Source organism: Meleagris gallopavo, chromosome 3 (assembly GCF_905368555.1).
Source record: "Meleagris gallopavo chromosome 3, MGAL_WU_HG_1.1, whole genome shotgun sequence".
Classification (NCBI taxonomy): domain Eukaryota; kingdom Metazoa; phylum Chordata; class Aves; order Galliformes; family Phasianidae; genus Meleagris; species Meleagris gallopavo.
Genome location: NC_139406.1, coordinates 93,619,136 through 93,639,270, shown reverse-complemented (window position 1 = coordinate 93,639,270; position 20,135 = coordinate 93,619,136). Strand labels below are relative to the sequence as shown.

Here is a 20,135-nt window from a genome sequence, read left to right as displayed (position 1 = left end):
TTCTATGGGGGATTTTGTTAGAGTTATGGGGCTCAGTGGGGGTCCTGTGGGGACTATGGGGCTCAATGGAGGTCCTGTGGGGTCTATGGGGCTCAATGGAGGTCCTGTGGGGTCTATGGGGTTCTATGGGGGGTTCTGTGGGGGTTATGGGGCTCTATGGGGGATCCTGTGGGGTTATGGCGTTCTATGGGGGATTTTGTTAGGGTTATGGGATTCTATGGGGGTCCTGTGGGAGTCTGTGGGGCTCTATGAGGGGCCTTAAGGGGGTTATGGAGCTCTATGAGGGGTTCTCTTGGGCTTCTGGGGCTCTATGGGGTTCTGTGGGGGGTTCTGGGGCTTTATGGGGGATCCTGTGGGGTTATGGAGTTCTACGGGGGATTTTGTTAGGGTTATGGGGTTCTATGGGGGATTCTGGGACTCTATGGGGCTCTGTAGGGGATTCTGTGGAGGTCTGGGGTTCTGTGGTACCCTGTTGGGGGTTCTGTAGGGATTATGGGGCTCTATGAGGGGCTCTATGGGGTCCGGTGGGGGTTGTGGGGCTCTATGGGGGTTCCTGTGGAGTTATGGGGTTCTATGGGGGATTTTGTTAGGGTTATGGGGGTCCTGTGGGGGTCTATGGGGCTCTATGAGGGGTCCTATGAGGATTATGGGACTCTGAGACTCTATGGGGGGATCCTTTTGGGGGTTCTGGGGCTCTATGGGGATCTACGGTTGGGGTCAGCGTGGGGGTCTCATTCTGGGGTTCAGTATGGGGGTCTCAGGGTTGGGGGGTGTCATGGAGGACCCATTATGGGGGGGGTCAACGTGGGGGTCTCTGGGTTGGGGATCTCATTCTGGGGGTCAGTGTGGGGGGGTCTCAGGGTTGGAGGTGCCATGGGGAACACATAATGGGGGAAAATCAGATTTGGGGTCAGTGTGGGGGTCTCAGGGTTGGAGGTGCCATGGGGAACCCATAATGGGGGAGAATCAGATTTGGGGGTCAGTGTGGGGGTCTCAGGGCTGGAGGTGCCATGGGGAAGCCATAATAGGGGGCGTCAGAGTTGGGGTCAGCGTGGGGGTCTCATTCTGAGGATTGATGTGGGGGTCTCAGGGTTGGGGGTACCATGGGGAAGCCATTTTGGGGGGGGCATCAGATTTGGGAGTCAGTGTGGGGGTCTCAGGGTTTGGGGGTGCCATGGAGAACCCATTATTGGGGGGGGGTCAATGTGGGGGTCTCTGTCAGGGTTGGAGGAGGTGTCAGGGTTGAGGATCTCATTCTGGGGGTCAGGGTGGGGGTCTCAGGGTTGGAGGTGCCATGGGGAACCCATAATGGGGGAGAATCAGATTTGGGGGTCAGTGTGGGGGTCTCAGGGTTGGAGGTGCCATGGGGAACCCATAATGGGGGAGAATCAGATTTGGGGGTCAGTGTGGGGCTCTCAGGGCTGGAGGTGCCATGGGGAAGCCATAATGGGGGGGGTCAGAGTTGGGGTCAGCGTGGGGGTCTCATTCTGAGGATTGATGTGGGGGTCTCAGGGTTGGGGATACCATGGGGAAGCCATAATGGGGGAGAATCAGATTTGGGGGTCAGTGTGGGGGTCTCAGGGCTGGAGGTCCCATGGGGAAGCCATTTTGGGGGGGGATCAGATTTGGGGGTCAGTGTGGGGGTCTCAGGGTTGGAGGTGCCATGGGGAACCCATAATGGGGGGGGTCAGAGTTGGGGATCAGCGTGGGGCTCTCAGGCTCCGGGTCTCCCATTGCCTGTCCCTGTGACCACATTTTTATCCCCTTCCCCACCTCCACAGCTGCCCCCCACCCCCCGTCGGTGCCCCACCACCACCATGACCACCACCACCACCTCCTCCCTCGTCTCCCTCTGCGCCCGCCGCCTGGTCGCCCACCTCCCCACGGCCCGCCGCTCTCTGCCGCTGCTCCCCGCCGAGCTGTACCCCGCACTGCTCCAGGCTGCCCTCCTGGACTGCCGTGTTCCCCTCCTGCAGGACCTGGTGAGATCCTGGCCCTTCCCGATCCTCTCCCTACGCTGCGACCCCCACCACCACCCGACCAGCTCTGCGTACAGGCGGTTCTCCTCGCCGTCACCGCGGGGCTGCGGTCCGACACCGGGTAGGTGACCAAGTTGGGATCGTTGGCAGAGTGGCTGTTTTGTGTTTTTGTTTTTCTGGGGGGGGGTGGGTTTTTTTTTTTATGTTGGGGGATGGTGTTGGGTGGTGGTTGTGCCCAATTGGGGGGTGCTCTGTGGTGCTGCTGGGTTTGGAGGGTGTAGGGGGATGGGTGTCGTTGGATCGGCTGCGGTTGTCGCCAAATCGGTTGTGGTCGGTGTTGGGTCGGTCGTGGTTGTCATAGGATGGGTTGTGGCCGTCACCAGATCAGGTGTGGTGGTTGTGGGATGGTTGTGGTGGTTGTTACTGGGTCAGCTGTGGTTGTAGGAATGGTTGTGGTCGTCACCAATCAGGTGTGGTGGCTGTGGGATGGTTGTGGTGGTTGTTACTGGGTCAGCTGTGGTTGTAGGAATGGTTGTGGTCGTCACCAGATCAGGTGTGGTGGTTGTGGGATGGTTGTGGTGGTTGTTACTGGGTCAGCTGTGGTTGTAGGATTGGTTGTGGTCGTCACCTGATCAGGTGTGGTGGCTGTGGGATGGCTGTGGTGGTTGTTACTGGGTCAGCTGTGGTTGTAGGAATGGTTGTGGTCGTCACCAGATCAGGTGTGGTGGCTGTGGGATGGTTGTGGTGGTTGTTACTGGGTCAGCTGTGGTTGTAGGAACGGTTGTGGTCGTCACCAGATCAGGTGTGGTGGCTGTGGGATGGCTGTGGTGGTTGTTACTGGGTCAGCTGTGGTTGTAGGAATGGTTGTGGTCGTCACCAATCAGGTGTGGTGGCTGTGGGATGGTTGTGGTGGTTGTTACTGGGTCAGCTGTGGTTGTAGGAACGGTTGTGGTCGTCACCAGATCAGGTGTGGTGGTTGTGGGATGGTTGTGGTGGTTGTTATTGGGTTGGTTGTGGTTGTAGGAATGGTTGTGGTCGTCACCAATCAGGTGTGGTGGTTGTGGGATGGTTGTGGTGGTTGTTACTGGGTCAGCTGTGGTTGTAGGAACGGTTGTGGTCGTCACCTGATCAGGTATGGTGGTTGTGGGATGGTTGTGGTGGTTGTTACTGGGTCAGCTGTGGTTGTAGGAATGGTTGTGGTCGTCACCTGATCAGGTGTGGTGGTTGTGGGATGGTTGTGGTGGTTGTTACTGGGTCAGCTGTGGTTGTAGGAACGGTTGTGGTCGTCACCAGATCAGGTGTGGTGGTTGTGGGATGGTTGTGGTGGTTGTTACTGGGTCAGCTGTGGTTGTAGGATTGGTTGTGGTCGTCACCAATCAGGTGTGGTGGCTGTGGGATGGTTGTGGTGGTTATTGGGTTGGTTGTGGTTGTAGGAATGGTTGTGGTCGTCACCAGATCAGGTGTGGTGGCTGTGGGATGGTTGTGGTGGTTGTTACTGGGTCACCTGTGGTTGTAGGAACGGTTGTGGTCGTCACCTGATCAGGTGCGGTGGTTGTGGGATGGTTGTGGTGGTTGTTACTGGGTCAGCTGTGGTTGTAGGAATGGTTGTGGTCGTCACCTGATCAGGTGTGGTGGTTGTGGGATGGTTGTGGTGGTTGTTACTGGGTCAGCTGCGGTTGTAGGATTGGTTGTGGTTGTCATTGGGTTGGTTGTGGTTGTAGGAATAGTTGTGGTTGTCACCAGATCAGATGTGGTGGTTGTGGGATGGTTGTGGTGGTTGTTATTGGGTTGGTTGTGGTTGTAGGTATGGTTGTGGTCGTCACCAGATCAGGTGTGGTTGTCATAACGCTGGTTGTGGTCATTACCAAATCGATGGCGACTGTCGTAGGATTGGTCCTGGTCATCACCAGATGGGTTGTGGTTGTTGTAGGATCAGTTGTGGTGGCTGTCATTGGGTCAGCTGTGGTTGTAGGATTGGTTGTGGTCGTCACTGGGTTGGTTGTGATGGTCGTTGGGTCGGCTGTGGTTGTAGGATTGGTCCTGGTTGGCACCAGATCAGTTGTGGTTGTTGTAGGATTAATTGTGGTTGTTGTCATTGGGGTGGCTGTGGTTGTAGGATCAGTTGTAGTCATAACCAAATCAGTTATGGTTGTCATAGGATCGGTTGTGGGCATCATTGGGTCGGCCGTGGTTGTAGGATTGGTTGTGGTCGTCACCAGATCAGCTGTGGTTGTTGTAGGATCGGTTGTGATTGTTGTCACTGGGTCGGCTGTGGTTGTAGGAATGGTTGTGGTTGTCACCAGATCAGTTGTGGTTGTTGTAGGATCGGTTGTGATTGTTGTCACTGGGTCGGCTGTGGTTGTAGGAATGGTTGTGGTTGTTATAGGGTTGGTTGTGATTATTGTTGGGTCGGCTGTGGTTGTAGGATTGGTCGTGGTTGTCACCAGATCAGGTGTGGTTGTTGTAGGATTGGTCGTGGTTGTTGTCACTGGTTCAGCTGTGGTTGTAGGATTGGTTGTGGTTGTCATTGGGTTGGTTGTGATGGTTGTTGGGTCGGCTATGGTTGTAGGTTTGGTTGTGGTTGTCACCAGGTCAGTTGTGGTGGCTGTCATTGGGTCAGCTGTAGTTATAAGATTGGTTGTGGTCATCACTGGGTTGGTTGTGATGGTCGTTGGGTCGGCTGTGGTTGTAGGATTGGTTGTGGTCGGCACCAGATCAGCTGTGGTTGTTGTAGGATCGGTTGTGATTGTTGTCACTGGGTCGGCTGTGGTTGTAGGAACGGTTGTGGTTGTTATAGGGTTGGTTGTGGTCATCATTGGGTCGGCTGTGGTTGTAGGATTGGTTGTGGTTGTCATTGGGTTGGTTGTGATGGTTGTTGGGTCGGCTGTGGGTGTAGGATTGGTTGTGGTCGTCACCAGATCAGCTGTGGTTGTTGTAGGATCGGTTGTGGTTGTTTTCATCAGCTCATCTGTGGTTGTTGGTTCAGTTGTGGCCATCACCACGTCAGTTGTGGTTGTTGGAGGGTCGGTTGTGGTTGTTGTCACCAGATCAGGTGTGGTGGTTGTGGGATGGTTGTGGCGGTTGTTACTGGGTCAGCTGTGGTTGTAGGAATGGTTGTGGTCGTCACCTGATCAGGTGTGGTGGTTGTGGGATGGTTGTGGTGGTTGTTACTGGGTCAGCTGTAGGAACGGTTGTGGTCGTCACCTGATCAGGTGCGGTGGCTGTGGGATGGCTGTGGTGGTTGTTACTGGGTCAGCTGTGGTTGTAGGAATGGTTGTGGTCGTCACCAGATCAGGTGTGGTGGCTGTGGGATGGTTGTGGTGGTTGTTACTGGGTCAGCTGTGGTTGTAGGAATGGTTGTGGTCGTCACCAATCAGGTGTGGTGGCTGTGGGATGGTTGTGGTGGTTGTTATTGGGTTGGTTGTGGTTGTAGGTATGGTTGTGGTCGTCACCAGATCAGGTGTGGTTGTCATAACGCTGGTTGTGGTCATTACCAAATCGATGGCGACTGTCGTAGGATTGGTCCTGGTCATCACCAGATGGGTTGTGGTTGTTGTAGGATCAGTTGTGGTGGCTGTCATTGGGTCAGCTGTGGTTGTAGGATTGGTTGTGGTCGTCACTGGGTTGGTTGTGATGGTCGTTGGTTCGGCTGTGGTTGTAGGATTGGTCCTGGTTGGCACCAGATCAGTTGTGGTTGTTGTAGGATTAATCGTGGTTGTTGTCATTGGGGTGGCTGTGGTTGTAGGATCAGTTGTAGTCATAACCAAATCAGTTATGGTTGTCATAGGATCGGTTGTGGGCATCATTGGGTCGGCCGTGGTTGTAGGATTGGTTGTGGTCGTCACCAGATCAGCTGTGGTTGTTGTAGGATCGGTTGTGATTGTTGTCACTGGGTCGGCTGTGGTTGTAGGAATGGTTGTGGTTGTCACCAGATCAGTTGTGGTTGTTGTAGGATCGGTTGTGATTGTTGTCACTGGGTCGGCTGTGGTTGTAGGAATGGTTGTGGTTGTTATAGGGTTGGTTGTGATTATTGTTGGGTCGGCTGTGGTTGTAGGATTGGTCGTGGTTGTCACCAGATCAGGTGTGGTTGTTGTAGGATTGGTCGTGGTTGTTGTCATTGGGGTGGCTGTGGTTGTAGGATCAGTTGTAGTCATAACCAAATCAGTTATGGTTGTCATAGGATCGGTTGTGGGCATCATTGGGTCGGCCGTGGTTGTAGGATTGGTTGTGGTCGTCACCAGATCAGCTGTGGTTGTTGTAGGATCGGTTGTGATTGTTGTCACTGGGTCGGCTGTGGTTGTAGGAATGGTTGTGGTTGTCACCAGATCAGTTGTGGTTGTTGTAGGATCGGTTGTGATTGTTGTCACTGGGTCGGCTGTGGTTGTAGGAATGGTTGTGGTTGTTATAGGGTTGGTTGTGATTATTGTTGGGTCGGCTGTGGTTGTAGGATTGGTCGTGGTTGTCACCAGATCAGGTGTGGTTGTTGTAGGATTGGTCGTGGTTGTTGTCACTGGTTCAGCTGTGGTTGTAGGATTGGTTGTGGTTGTCATTGGGTTGGTTGTGATGGTTGTTGGGTCGGCTATGGTTGTAGGTTTGGTTGTGGTTGTCACCAGGTCAGTTGTGGTGGCTGTCATTGGGTCAGCTGTAGTTATAAGATTGGTTGTGGTCATCACTGGGTTGGTTGTGATGGTCGTTGGGTCGGCTGTGGTTGTAGGATTGGTTGTGGTCGGCACCAGATCAGCTGTGGTTGTTGTAGGATCGGTTGTGATTGTTGTCACTGGGTCGGCTGTGGTTGTAGGAACGGTTGTGGTTGTTATAGGGTTGGTTGTGGTCATCATTGGGTCGGCTGTGGTTGTAGGATTGGTTGTGGTTGTCATTGGGTTGGTTGTGATGGTTGTTGGGTCGGCTGTGGGTGTAGGATTGGTTGTGGTCGTCACCAGATCAGCTGTGGTTGTTGTAGGATCGGTTGTGGTTGTTTTCATCAGCTCATCTGTGGTTGTTGGTTCAGTTGTGGCCATCACCACGTCAGTTGTGGTTGTTGGAGGGTCGGTTGTGGTTGTTGTCACCAGATCAGCCGTGATCGTCACCAGATATGTTTGTGGGAGGGGGGTTGGGTCAGAAAGACAGAAGGAAGGAGGGTTGTGATGGAGAGAGATGGGTTGGATGGGTGGAAGGAGGAGGTTTGGGTCCATCAGAAGGAAGGAGGGTTGGGTTGGATGGGTTTGGATCGGATGGATGGAAGGGGGTTGAGTTTGAAGGACAGAAGGAGGGTCGTGATGGACAGACGTGGGTTGGATGGACGGAGGGAGGGTCGCGATGGACAGACGTGGGTTGGATGGACGGAGGGAGGGTTGTGATGGACAGACATGAGTTGGATGGACAGAGGGAGGGTTGTGATGGACGGAGGGAGGGTCGCGATGGACAGATGTGAGTTGGATGGATGGAAGGAGAAGGTTTGGGTCAATCAGAAGGAAGGAGGGTTGAGTTGGATGGATTTGGATCAGATGGATGGAAGGGGGGTTGGGTTGGATGGACAGAAGGAGGGAGAAGGTTTGGGTCAATGAGAAGGAAGGAGGGTTGGTTTAGATGGATTTGGATCGGATGGATGGAAGGGGGGTTGGGTTGGATGGACAGAAGGGTTGGGTTGGGTTGGATGGGATTGGATTGGATGGATGGAACGGGGGTTGAGGTGGATGGACAGAAGGAGGGAGGATTGGGTTGGACAGATATGGGTGGGACAGACAGAAGGAGAAGGCTTGGGTCAATCAGAAGGAAGGGGGTTGGGTCAGACGGATGGAAGAAATGCTGGCACCTTTCTCCTCCCTCAGCCCACGGCCGTGCCTGCGTGTGCTGGACATGACTGGCATCCAGGACGGTGCCGAACACGGTCCGGACAGCGTCACCCTGTGGTCGAGGACAGTACTGCTGGCCAAAGCCTGCCTGGAAGCATCACAACGCCGAACCGAACCGCGTGGCACCAAAGAGCAGAAAGGTTCCCCGGTGCCTCCGGTGGAAATCCGCGTCGACCTCTTCGTCAACAGCACCTCCGGGGCCATCTTGAAGGCAGCCCTACGTGGTAGGGGGGCCCTACGCCTGCGCTGCCGTGACTTCCACGCCGAGGAGCTCTCCCTAGGAGGCACCTTGGATCTGTTGGAGGCCTTGGAGCCAGTCGGCTTGCGACGCGTCGAGCTGCGCTTCAACAACTTGGGATTGGCTGGGTTGTGCCAGGTGGTTCCGCGGCTCGCTCGTTTCCCAGACCTGGCCAGCGTGAGGTTGCCCTACAGCAACGTGGACGTGAGGAGGCCTGGGATGGAAGATGGGCTGAGGGAGCTGGCCGAAGCGTTGGGTTGGTTGCGTGGGCTGAGGGAGCTCAACCTGGGTTCGTGCCGGCTGGCGGGGCGGCTGCGCTTGCTGCTGGGGTGAGCGCTGCTTTGTTCTCCTAATTTCGGGGGATGATTTGGGGTTTTGGTGCTTGGGGTTCTGTAGAGTCTATGAGTCGGTCTTACTGTGGGGTTTTGGTGAAGGTGAGGATGATCCCAAGTCAACCGGTTGGTTGGTTGTGGAGTTATGGGTTTTGGGGAAGGTGGGAATGGTCCCAACTCAAGCAGTTGGCCACGGAGATGTGGGTTGTGGGTTTTATTTGAGGACATTTGGGGTTTTGGTGCTTGGGGCTCCATAGTTGCCATGAGTTGGTCCTCCTGTGGGGTTTTGGTGAAGGCGAGGATGGTCTCTACTCAACCAGTTGATCTGTTATGGAATTATGGGTTTTGGTGAAGGTGAGGATGGTCCCAACTCAACCCGTTGGCCATGGAGCTGTTAGTTCTGGGTTTTATTTGGGGAGATTTGGGGTTTTGGTGCTTGGGGCTCCAAAGATGCTTGGAGTTTGCCCTTCTGTTGGGTTTTGCTGAAGATGAGGATGATCCCAACTTAACCCGTTGACCACGGGGCCGAGGGTTGTGGGTTTTATTTGGGCAGATTTGGGGTTTTGGTGCTTGGGGCTCCAAAGATGCTTGGAGTTTGCCCTTCTGTTGGGTTTTGGTGAAGATGAGGATGATCCCAACTTAACCCGTTGACCACGGGGATGAAGGTTGTGGGTTTTATTTGGGCAGATTTGGGGTTTTGGTGCTTGGGGCTCCATAGATGCCACAAATTTGCCCTCTTGTGGGGTTTTGGTGAGGTTGAGGATGCTCCTAGCTCAACCAGTTGGTTGCTCATGAGTCCATGGGTTTTGGTGAAGATGAGGATGGTCCCAACTCAACCCGTTGGCCACGGAGACGTTGGTTGCGGGTTTTATTTGAGGAGATTTGGGGTTTTGGTGCTTGGGGCTCCAAAGATGCCACAGATTTGCCCTCCTGTGTGGGTTAGATGCCATGAGTTTGCCCTCCTGGGGAGTTTTGGTGAAGGTGAGCATGATCCCAACTCAACCAGTTGGCCATGGAGATGTGGGTTGTGGGTTTTATTTGGGGGGGGATTTGGGGTTTTGGTGCTTGGGGCTCCATAGATGCCATGAGTTTGCCCTCCTGGGGGGTTGAGTCCCAACTCAACCTGCTGGCCATGAAGCTGTTAGTTCTGGGTTTTATTTGGGGAGATTTGGGGCTTTGGTGCTTGGGGCTCCAAAGATGCCACAAATTTGCCCTCCTATGGGATTTTGGTGAAGGTGAGGATGGTCCCAACACAACCCGTTGGCCATGGAGCTGTTAGTTCTGGGTTTTATTTGGGGCGATTTGGGGCTTTGGTGCTTGGGGTTCTGTAGATGCTTGGACTTTTTGCCCTTCTGTTGGGTTTTGCTGAAGATGAGGATGATCCCAACTCAACCGTTGGCCACGGAGACGTGGGTTGTGGGTTTTATTTGAGGAGATTTGGAGTTTTGTTGCTTGGGGCTCCAAAGATGCCACAAATTTGCCCTCCTATGGGGTTTTGGTGAAGGTGAGGATGGTCCCAACTCAACCCGTTGGCCATGGAGCTGTTAGTTCTGGGTTTTATTTGGGGAGATTTGGGGCTTTGGTGCTTGGGGCTCCAAAGATGCCACAAATTTGCCCTCCTATGGGATTTTGGTGAAGGTGAGGATGATCCCAACACAACCCGTTGGCCATGGAGCTGTTAGTTCTGGGTTTTATTTGGGGAGATTTGGGGTTTTGGTGCTTGGGGTTCTGTAGATGCTTGGACTTTTTGCCCTTCTGTTGGGTTTTGGTGAAGATGAGGATGATCCCAACTCAATCCATTGGCCACAGAGACGTGGGTTGTGGGTTTTATCAGAGGGGGATTTGGGGTTTTGTTGCTTGGGGCTCCAAAGATGCCACAAATTTGCTCTCCTATGGGGTTTTGGTGAAGGTGAGGATGGTCCCAACTCAACCCGTTGGTCATGGAGCTGTTAGTTCTGGGTTTTATTTGGGGCGATTTGGGGCTTTGGTGCTTGGGGTTCTGTAGATGCTTGGACTTTTTGCCCTTCTGTTGGGTTTTGGTGAAGGTGAGGATGAACCCAACTCAATCCATTGGCCACAGAGATGTGGGTTGTGGGTTTTATCTGAGGGGGGATTTGGGGTTTTGTTGCTTGGGGCTCCATAGATGCCATGAGTTTGCCCTCCTGGGGGGTTGAGTCCCAACTCAACCTGCTGGCCATGGAACCATGGGTTCTGTTTTATTTGGGGAGATTTGGGGCTTTGGTGCTTGGGGCTCCATAGATGCCACAAATTTGCCCTCCTATGGGGTTTTGGTGAAGGTGAGGATGGTCCCAACTCAACCTGCTGGCCATGGAGCTGTTAATTCTGGGTTTTATTTGGGGAGATTTGGGGCTTTGGTGCTTGGGGCTCCATAGATGCCCTCCTGGCCCTCCTGTGGGGTTTTGGTGAGGTTGAGGACGATCCCAACTCAACCCGTTGGCCACGGAGACGTGACTTATGGGTTTTATTTGGGGAGATTTGGGGTTTTGGTGCTTGGGGCTCCAAAGATGCTTGGACTTTTTGCCCTTCTGTTGGGTTTTGCTGAAGATGAGGATGATCCCAACTCAATCCATTGGCCACAGAGACGTGGGTTGTGGGTTTTATCTGAGGAGATTTGGAGTTTTGTTGCTTGGGGCTCCAAAGATGCCACAAATTTGCTCTCCTTTGGGGTTTTGGTGAAGGTGAGGATGATCCCAACACAACCCGTTGGCCATGGAGCTGTTAGTTCTGGGTTTTATTTGGGGAGATTTGGGGTTTTGGTGCTTGGGGTTCTGTAGATGCTTGGACTTTTTGCCCTTCTGTTGGGTTTTGCTGAAGATGAGGATGATCCCAACTCAACCCGTTGGCCATGGGGACGTGGGTTGTGGGTTTTATCTGAGGGGGATTTGGAGTTTTGTTGCTTGGGGCTCCAAAGATGCCACAAATTTGCCCTCCTATGGCGTTTTGGTGAAGGTGAGGATGGTCCCAACTCAACCTGCTGGCCATGGAGCTGTTAGTTCTGGGTTTTATTTGGGGAGATTTGGGGCTTTGGTGCTTGGGGCTCCAAAGATGCCACAAATTTGCCCTCCTGTGGGGTTTTGGTGAAGGTGAGGATGATCCCAACACAACCTGTTGGCCATGAAGCTGTTAGTTCTGGGTTTTATTTGGGGAGATTTGGGGTTTTGGTGCTTGGGGTTCTGTAGATGCCACAAATTTGCTCTCCTTTGGGGTTTTGGTGAAGGTGAGGATGATCCCAACACAACCCGTTGGCCATGGAGCTGTTAGTTCTGGGTTTTATTTGGGGAGATTTGGAGTTTTGTTGCTTGGGGCTCCAAAGATGCCACAAATTTGCCCTCCTGTGGGATTTTGGTGAAGGTGAGGATGATCCCAACACAACCCGTTGGCCATGGAGCTGTTAGTTCTGGGTTTTATTTGGGGAGATTTGGGGTTTTGGTGCTTGGGGTTCTGTAGATGCTTGGACTTTTTGCCCTTCTGTTGGGTTTTGCTGAAGATGAGGATGATCCCAACACAATCCATTGGCCACAGAGACGTGGGTTGTGGGTTTTATCTGAGGGGGATTTGGAGTTTTGTTGCTTGGGGCTCCAAAGATGCCACAAATTTGCCCTCCTGTGGCGTTTTGGTGAAGGTGAGGATGGTCCCAACTCAACCTGCTGGCCTTGGAGCTGTTAGTTCTGGGTTTTATTTGGGGAGATTTGGGGTTTTGGTGCTTGGGGTTCTGTAGATGCTTGGACTTTTTTGCCCTTCTGTTGGGTTTTGCTGAAGATGAGGATGATCCCAACTCAATCCATTGGCCACAGAGACGTGGGTTGTGGGTTTTATTTGGGGGGGGATTTGGGGTTTTGGTGCTTGGGGCTCCATAGATGCCATGAGTTTGCCCTCCTGGGGGTTGAGTCCCAACTCAACCTGCTGGCCATGGAACCATGGGTTCTGTGTTTTATTTGGGGAGATTTGGGGCTTTGGTGCTTGGGGTTCTGTAGATGCCACAAATTTGCTCTCCTTTGGGGTTTTGGTGAAGGTGAGGATGATCCCAACACAATCCATTGGCCACAGAGACGTGGGTTGTGGGTTTTATCTGAGGGGGATTTGGAGTTTTGTTGCTTGGGGCTCCAAAGATGCCACAAATTTGCCCTCCTATGGGGTTTTGGTAAAGGTGAGGATGGTCCCAACACAACCCGTTGGCCATGGAGCTGTTAGTTCTGGGTTTTATTTGGGGAGATTTGGGGCTTTGGTGCTTGGGGTTCTGTAGATGCCACAAATTTGCTCTCCTTTGGGGTTTTGGTGAAGGTGAGGATGATCCCAACACAACCCGTTGGCCATGAAGCTGTTAGTTCTGGGTTTTATTTGGGGCGATTTGGGCTTTGGTGCTTGGGGTTCTGTAGATGCTTGGACTTTTTGCCCTTCTGTTGGGTTTTGGTGAAGGTGAGGATGATCCCAACTCAATCCATTGGCCACAGAGACGTGGGTTGTGGGTTTTATCTGAGGGGGATTTGGAGTTTTGTTGCTTGGGGCTCCAAAGATGCCACAAATTTGCCCTCCTATGGCGTTTTGGTGAAGGTGAGGATGGTCCCAACTCAACCTGCTGGCCATGGAGCTGTTAGTTCTGGGTTTTATTTGGGAGATTTGGGGCTTTGGTGCTTGGGGCTCCAAAGATGCCACAAATTTGCCCTCCTGTGGGGTTTTGGTGAAGGTGAGGATGATCCCAACACAACCCGTTGGCCATGGAGCTGTTAGTTCTGGGTTTTATTTGGGGAGATTTGGAGTTTTGTTGCTTGGGGCTCCAAAGATGCCACAAATTTGCCCTCTTTTGGGGTTTTGGTGAAGGTGAGGATGATCCCAACACAACCCGTTGGCCATGGAGCTGTTAGTTCTGGGTTTTATTTGGGGAGATTTGGAGTTTTGTTGCTTGGGGCTCCAAAGATGCCACAAATTTGCCCTCTTTTGGGGTTTTGGTGAAGGTGAGGATGATCCCAACACAACCCGTTGGCCATGAAGCTGTTAGTTCTGGGTTTTATTTGGGGAGATTTGGGGTTTTGGTGCTTGGGGTTCTGTAGATGCTTGGACTTTTTGCCCTTCTGTTGGGTTTTGCTGAAGATGAGGATGATCCCAACTCAATCCATTGGCCACAGAGACGTGGGTTGTGGGTTTTATCTGAGGGGGATTTGGAGTTTTGTTGCTTGGGGCTCCAAAGATGCCACAAATTTGCCCTCCTGTGGCGTTTTGGTGAAGGTGAGGATGGTCCCAACTCAACCTGCTGGCCTTGGAGCTGTTAGTTCTGGGTTTTATTTGGGGAGATTTGGGGTTTTTGTGCTTGGGGTTCTGTAGATGCTTGGACTTTTTGCCCTTCTGTTGGGTTTTGCTGAAGATGAGGATGATCCCAACTCAATCCATTGGCCACAGAGACGTGGGTTGTGGGTTTTATTTGGGGGGGATTTGGGGTTTTGGTGCTTGGGGCTCCATAGATGCCATGAGTTTGCCCTCCTGGGGGGTTGAGTCCCAACTCAACCTGCTGGCCATGGAACCATGGGTTCTGTGTTTTATTTGGGGAGATTTGGGGCTTTGGTGCTTGGGGTTCTGTAGATGCCACAAATTTGCTCTCCTTTGGGGTTTTGGTAAAGGTGAGGATGATCCCAACACAATCCATTGGCCACAGAGACGTGGGTTGTGGGTTTTATCTGAGGGGGATTTGGAGTTTTGTTGCTTGGGGCTCCAAAGATGCCACAAATTTGCCCTCCTATGGGGTTTTGGTAAAGGTGAGGATGGTCCCAACACAACCCGTTGGCCATGGAGCTGTTAGTTCTGGGTTTTATTTGGGGAGATTTGGGGCTTTGGTGCTTGGGGTTCTGTAGATGCCACAAATTTGCTCTCCTGTGGGGTTTTGGTGAAGGTGAGGATGATCCCAACACAACCCGTTGGCCATGGAGCTGTTAGTTCTGGGTTTTATTTGGGGCGATTTGGGGCTTTGGTGCTTGGGGTTCTGTAGATGCTTGGACTTTTTGCCCTTCTGTTGGGTTTTGCTGAAGATGAGGATGATCCCAACTCAACCCGTTGGCCACAGAGACGTGGGTTGTGGGTTTTATCTGAGGAGATTTGGAGTTTTGTTGCTTGGGGCTCCAAAGATGCCACAAATTTGCCCTCCTGTGGGATTTTGGTGAAGGTGAGGATGGTCCCAACTCAACCTGCTGGCCATGGAGCTGTTAGTTCTGGGTTTTATTTGGGGAGATTTGGGGTTTTGGTGCTTGGGGTTCTGTAGATGCCACAAATTTGCTCTCCTTTGGGGTTTTGGTGAAGGTGAGGATGGTCCCAACTCAACCCGTTGGCCATGGAGCTGTTAGTTCTGGGTTTTATTTGGGGAGATTTGGGGCTTTGGTGCTTGGGGCTCCATAGATGCCCTCCTGGCCCTCCTGTGGGGTTTTGGTGAGGTTGAGGACGATCCCAACTCAACCCGTTGGCCACGGAGACGTGACTTACGGGTTTTATTTGGGGAGATTCGAGGTTTTGGTGCTTGGGGCTCCGTCGAAGACGCGTCCCTTTACCCACAGCTTCTCCTCATCCCCCTCAGGTCCCTGCAGCGCCCGCTGGAGAGCCTGGAGCTTCCCTTCTGCCACCTCCAGCCCTGCGACCTCACCTTCCTGGCCCGCAGCCCTCACGCCTCGGCCCTGAAGAAGCTCGACCTGAGCGGCAATGACCTCTCCTCCTCCCTCCTCCCTCCCTTCCTCCATCTCCTGCCGGCCGTCTCCTCCTCCCTCCGCCAGTTGGACCTGGCCGAATGTCACCTTGGGGACGCCCACCTCCCCGTCCTGCTGCCTCCTCTCAGGCTCTGCGTCCTCCTCTCCTACCTCGGCCTCTTTGGCAACCGCTTGTCCTCCGTGGGGCTGAAGGTTCTGCTGGAGGGGACCCACCCCCTGTCCTCCCTTCGCCTCGTCGTCCACCCCTACCCCACGGATTGCTGTGACAGCCCTGACGGTGACGGTGACGTCCCCGAGGGCTGCGTGGCTGCGCTGCAGGAGGAGCTGCAGGGGATGCTGCGCAGTGCTGGGAGGGAGGAGGAGGTGTGGACCAGCAGTCTGCAGCATCACGGGGGATCCGACTTCTTTGCGCTGTGAGAGGGGACAGCTGGGAGGTGTGGGGACAGAGGGACAGCAGGAATGGTGACAAAGGGACGCCGGGAGGGGTGGTGACAAAGGTGTGATAAGAGTGGTGATAAAGGAACAGCCAAGAGGAGTGGTGACAAAGGGATGCAAGGAGGAACGGTGACAAAGGGACAACCAGGACAAAGGGACAACCAAGAGGAGTGGGGACAAAGGGACACACCAGGAGAAAGGGACAGCTGGAGGAGTGGTGATAAAGGGACAGCAAGAGTGGTGATAAAGGGACAGCAAGAGTGGTGATAAAGGGACAAGCAGGACATATAGTGACAAAGTGACAACCAGAAGGAGTGGTGACAAAGGAATGCAAGGAGTGGTGACAAAGGGACACCAGGAGATGTGGTGACAAAGGTGTGATAAGAGTGGTGATGAAGGAACAACCAAGAGGAGTGGTGACAAAGGGATGGAAGGAGGAACGGTGACAAAGGGATGGAAGGAGGAACGGTGACAAAGGGACAACCAGGACAAAGGGACAACCAAGAGGAGTGGGGACAAAGGGACACACCAGGAGAAAGGGACAGCTGGAGGAGTGGTGACAAAGGGACAGCAAGAGTGGTGATAAAGGGACAGCAAGAGTGGTGACAAAGGAACAAGCAGGACATATAGTGACAAAGTGACAACCAGAAGGAGTGGTGACAAAGGAATGCAAGGAGTGGTGACAAAGGGACACCAGGAGATGTGGTGACAAAGGTGTGATAAGAGTGGTGACAAAGGGACACACCAGGAGAAAGGGACAGCTGGAGGAGTGGTGACAAAGGGACAACCAAGAGGAGTGGTGACAAAGGGATGGAAGGAGGAACGGTGACAAAGGGACAACCAGGACAAAGGGACAGCTGGAGGAGTGGTGACAAAGGGACAACCAAGAGGAGTGGTGACAAAGGGACAGCAAGAGCGGTGACAAAGGAACAAGCAGGACATATAGTGACAAAGTGACAACCAGGAGGAGTGGTGACAAAGGGACACCAGGAGGTGCGGTGACAAAGGGATGCAAGGAGTGATGACAAAGGGACAACCAGGAGGTGTGGTGACAAAGGGACACCAGGAGGTGCGGTGACAAAGGGATGCAAGGAGTGATGACAAAGGGACAACCAGGAGGTGTGGTGACAAAGGGACACCAGGGGGTGCGGTGACAAAGGGATGCAAGGAGTGGTGACAAAGGAACAACCAGGACAACCAAGACATATGGTGACAAAGGGACAACCAAGAGTAGTGACAAGGGGGATGCAAGGAGGAATGGTGACAAAGGGACACCAGCAGGAGTGGTGACAAATGGACAGCAGGAGGAATGGCGACAAAGGGACAACCAGGACAAAGGGACAGCAGGAGGCCTGGTGACAAGGGGACAACCAGGACACAGGGTGACAAAGTGGCACTGGGTGTCCCCCCCCCACCTTTGGTATAAAGGTTTGTTTGGTACCTGGGGCGTTTGGTGGCTGAAAGCTGCTCCTGGGCAGCACCCCGACCTGGGGGCGGGAATGGGGACACAAAAGGTGACACCGATGCCACCCCCGAGTGACAGCGCGGTGCTGGGGCAGAGGGGGAGTGGGGCAGGACCCGAATTCGGGGTGGGGAAGCCAGATTCTGTCCCCTTGTCACATCCTGCCTGGTTTGTCCCGCCTTGACGTGCGGGTGGTGCCACCAAAGGGATGGGTGGCTTGGGGACGTTGGGGACGTCGTGTTGGGGACGCTGGGAGGGGACATTGGGATGTGGGGGGGACATCATGTGGCTGTGTATGGAGATGTTGGGGACATCACCATGGGGATATTGGGGACGTCATGGAGCTGTGCCATGGGATGTTGGGGACATCACCATGGGGACGTTGGGGATGTCATTATGGGGACATCATGAAGCTGTGCCACTGGATGTTGGGGACATCACCGTGGGGACATTGGGGACAACATCATGGGGACATCATGAAGGGACCCCTGGATGTTGGGGACACCGTGTGGCTGTGCCAGGGGACATCATGAAGCTGTGCCATGGGATGTTGGGGACAACACCATGGGGACGTTGGGGACGTCATGGAGCTGTGCCATGGGATGTTGGGGACATCACCGTGGGGACATCATGGGGACATCACGGAGACATTAGGGATGTCACCATGGGGATGTTGGGGACAATGGGATTTTGGGGACACCATGTGGCTGTGCCATGGGATACTGGGGACAACCCCATGGGGACATTGGGGACGTCATTATGGGGACATCATAGGGACATTGGGGACACTGTGAAGCTGTGCCATGGGATACTGGGGACAACAGCATGGGGACACTGGGGACATCATGAAGCTGTGCCATGGGATGTTGGGGACAACACCATGGGGACATTGGGGACGTCATTATAGGGACATTGGGGACATCATGAAGCTGTGCCACTGGATGTTGGGGACATCACCATGGGGACGTTGGGGACGTCATGGAGCTGTGCCATGGGATGTTGGGGACATCACCGTGGAGACGTTGGGGATGTCATTATAGGGACATCATGAAGCGGTGCCACTGGATGTTGGGGACATCACCGTGGGGACATTGGGGACAACATCATGGGGACACTGTGAGGGGACACTGGGATGCTGGGGACACCATGTGGCTGTGCCAGGGGACATCATGAAGCTGTGCCATGGGATGTTGGGGACAACACCATGGGGACATTGGGGACGTCATTATAGGGACATTGGGGACATCACGAAGCTGTGCCACTGGATGTTGGGGACATCACCATGGGGACGTTGGGGACGTCATGGAGCTGTGCCATGGGATGTTGGGGACATCACCGTGGGGACGTTGGGGATGTCATTATAGGGACATCATGAAGCTGTGCCACTGGATGTTGGGGACATCACTGTGGGGACATTGGGGACAACATCATGGGGACACTGTGAGGGCACACTGGGATGCTGGGGACACCATGTGGCTGTGCACGGGGACATCATGAAGCTGTGCCATGGGATGTTGGGGACAACACCATGGGGACATTGGGGACGTCATGGGGACACTGGGGACATCACGGGGACATTAGGGATGTCACCATGGGGATGTTGGGGACAATGGGATTTTGGGGACACCATGTGGCTGTGCCATGGGATACTGGGGACAACCCTATGGGGACACTGGGGACGTCATTATAGGGACACTGGGGACATCACGGGGACATTAGGGATGTCACCATGGGGATGTTGGGGACAATGGGATTTTGGGGACACTGTGAGGGGACACTGGGATGCTGGGGACACCATGTGGCTGTGCCATGGGATGTTGGGGACATTGGGGACGTCAGCATGGGGATGTTGGGGACATCATGAAGCTGTGCCATGGGATGTTGGGGACAACACCATGGGGACATTGGGGACGTCATGGGGACACTGGGGACATCACGGGGACATTAGGGATGTCACCATCGGGATGTTGGGGACATCATGAAGCTGTGCCATGGGATGTTGGGGACAACACCATGGGGACGTTGGGGACATCATGGGGACACTGGGGACATCACGGGGACATTAGGGACGTCACCATGGGGATGTTGGGGACATCATGAAGCTGTGTCACCTCACCACACCCCCCAGGTGACAACACAGCACAGCCACGTGGTTGGGCTCAGATGGTTTTAGTCCTCCTGCACAGGTGGGGACAACGGGGACACGCGGGGGGCCCTCCCACCCCCATCCCATAAGGATGAAGGGGATCCTGGGGGTCCCCATCCCTGTCCTACGGGTTTGGGGACCCCCAGGGGTCCCTCTTGTCCCCATCCCATGGGCTTGGGGACGATGGGAACCCTGGGATCTCTCCCACTCCCATCCCATAACGACGAAGGGGATCCTGAGGGTCCCCATCCCTGTCTTATGGGTTTGGGGACCCCCAGGGGTCCCTCTTGTCCCCTATCCCACGGGGTCTGGGGACAACAAGGACCCCTGGGGTCCCTCCCACTCCCATTATTAATGGGTTTGGAGACCCCCATGCGTCCCTCCCACCCCCATCCATAGGGTTTGGGGACCCCCTGGGATCTCTCCCACCCCATAAACCTAGGGATGAAGGGGACCCCCGGTTGTCCCTCCCACCCCAATCCCATGGGGTCTGGGGACAACAGGGACCCCTGGGGTCCGTCTCACCCCCATCCCCTAAGGACGAAGGGGATCCTGAGGGTCCCCATCCCTGTCCTATGGGTTTCTGTCCCTCCCACCCCCATCCCACGGGTTTGGGGACCCCCAGGGATCCCTCCCACCCCCATCAATGGGTTTGGAGACCCCCAGGGGTCCCTCCCACCCCAATCTATGGGTTTGGGGACAACAGGGACCCCTGGGGTCCCTCCCACCCCCATCCATGGGTTTGGAGACCCCCAGCTGTCCCTCCCACCCCCATCCCCATCCATGGGCTTGGGGACAACAGGGGTCCCTCCCACTCCCATCCCTGGGGTCCCTCCCACTCCCATCTATGGGTTTGGAGACCCCCAGCTGTCCCTCCCACCCCCATCCACGAGGTTTGGGGACCCCCAGGGATCCCTCCCACCCCATAAACCTAGGGTTTAAGGGGACACCCGCTGTCCCTCCCACCCCCATCCCATGGGTTCTGGG

At 54.4% G+C, this 20,135-nt stretch overlaps 4 protein-coding genes across 5 annotated transcripts in view; 2 read left to right on the top strand and 2 right to left on the bottom strand.

Moving 5' to 3' along the window:
- RECQL4 (RecQ like helicase 4) overlaps positions 1–3,985 on the bottom strand; it is a 55,462-nt gene extending 51,477 nt beyond the window's left edge. The window contains exon 1 of the mRNA XM_085219987.1: positions 3,845–3,985. The gene's annotated coding sequence lies outside the window, so the exon portion shown is untranslated. The remainder of the gene's footprint in view (positions 1–3,844) is intronic.
- LRRC14 (leucine rich repeat containing 14) lies at positions 1,614–16,980 on the top strand. The gene is given in 4 exon segments (XM_085221797.1): positions 1,614–2,031; positions 2,034–2,100; positions 7,808–8,398; positions 14,979–16,980. Coding segments are annotated over 4 exon segments (1,416 nt in total). The 5' UTR covers positions 1,614–1,817; the 3' UTR covers positions 15,523–16,980.
- On the top strand, positions 5,169–7,332 carry LOC146544829 (uncharacterized). 2 transcript variants are annotated; one of them, XM_085221794.1, is made up of 2 exons: positions 5,169–5,191; positions 5,357–7,327. In XM_085221794.1, exon 2 carries the CDS (start codon positions 5,373–5,375, stop codon positions 7,122–7,124), a length of 1,752 nt encoding a protein of 583 aa, XP_085077920.1. In that variant the 5' UTR covers positions 5,169–5,191; positions 5,357–5,372; the 3' UTR covers positions 7,125–7,327. The 2 variants fall into 2 exon arrangements, with proteins under 2 accessions (XP_085077920.1, XP_085077921.1); XM_085221795.1 differs by lacking the exon at positions 5,169–5,191 and having other exon boundaries at positions 5,318–6,570; positions 6,838–7,332.
- On the bottom strand, positions 15,469–19,906 carry LOC146544828 (uncharacterized). The gene is made up of 2 exons (XM_085221796.1): positions 15,890–19,906; positions 15,469–15,602 (listed from the first exon to the last, which is right to left on the bottom strand). Exons 1-2 carry the CDS (start codon positions 17,285–17,287, stop codon positions 15,492–15,494), a joined length of 1,509 nt encoding a protein of 502 aa, XP_085077922.1. The 5' UTR covers positions 17,288–19,906; the 3' UTR covers positions 15,469–15,491.
- Between the last annotated feature and the right edge of the window lie 229 nt (positions 19,907–20,135).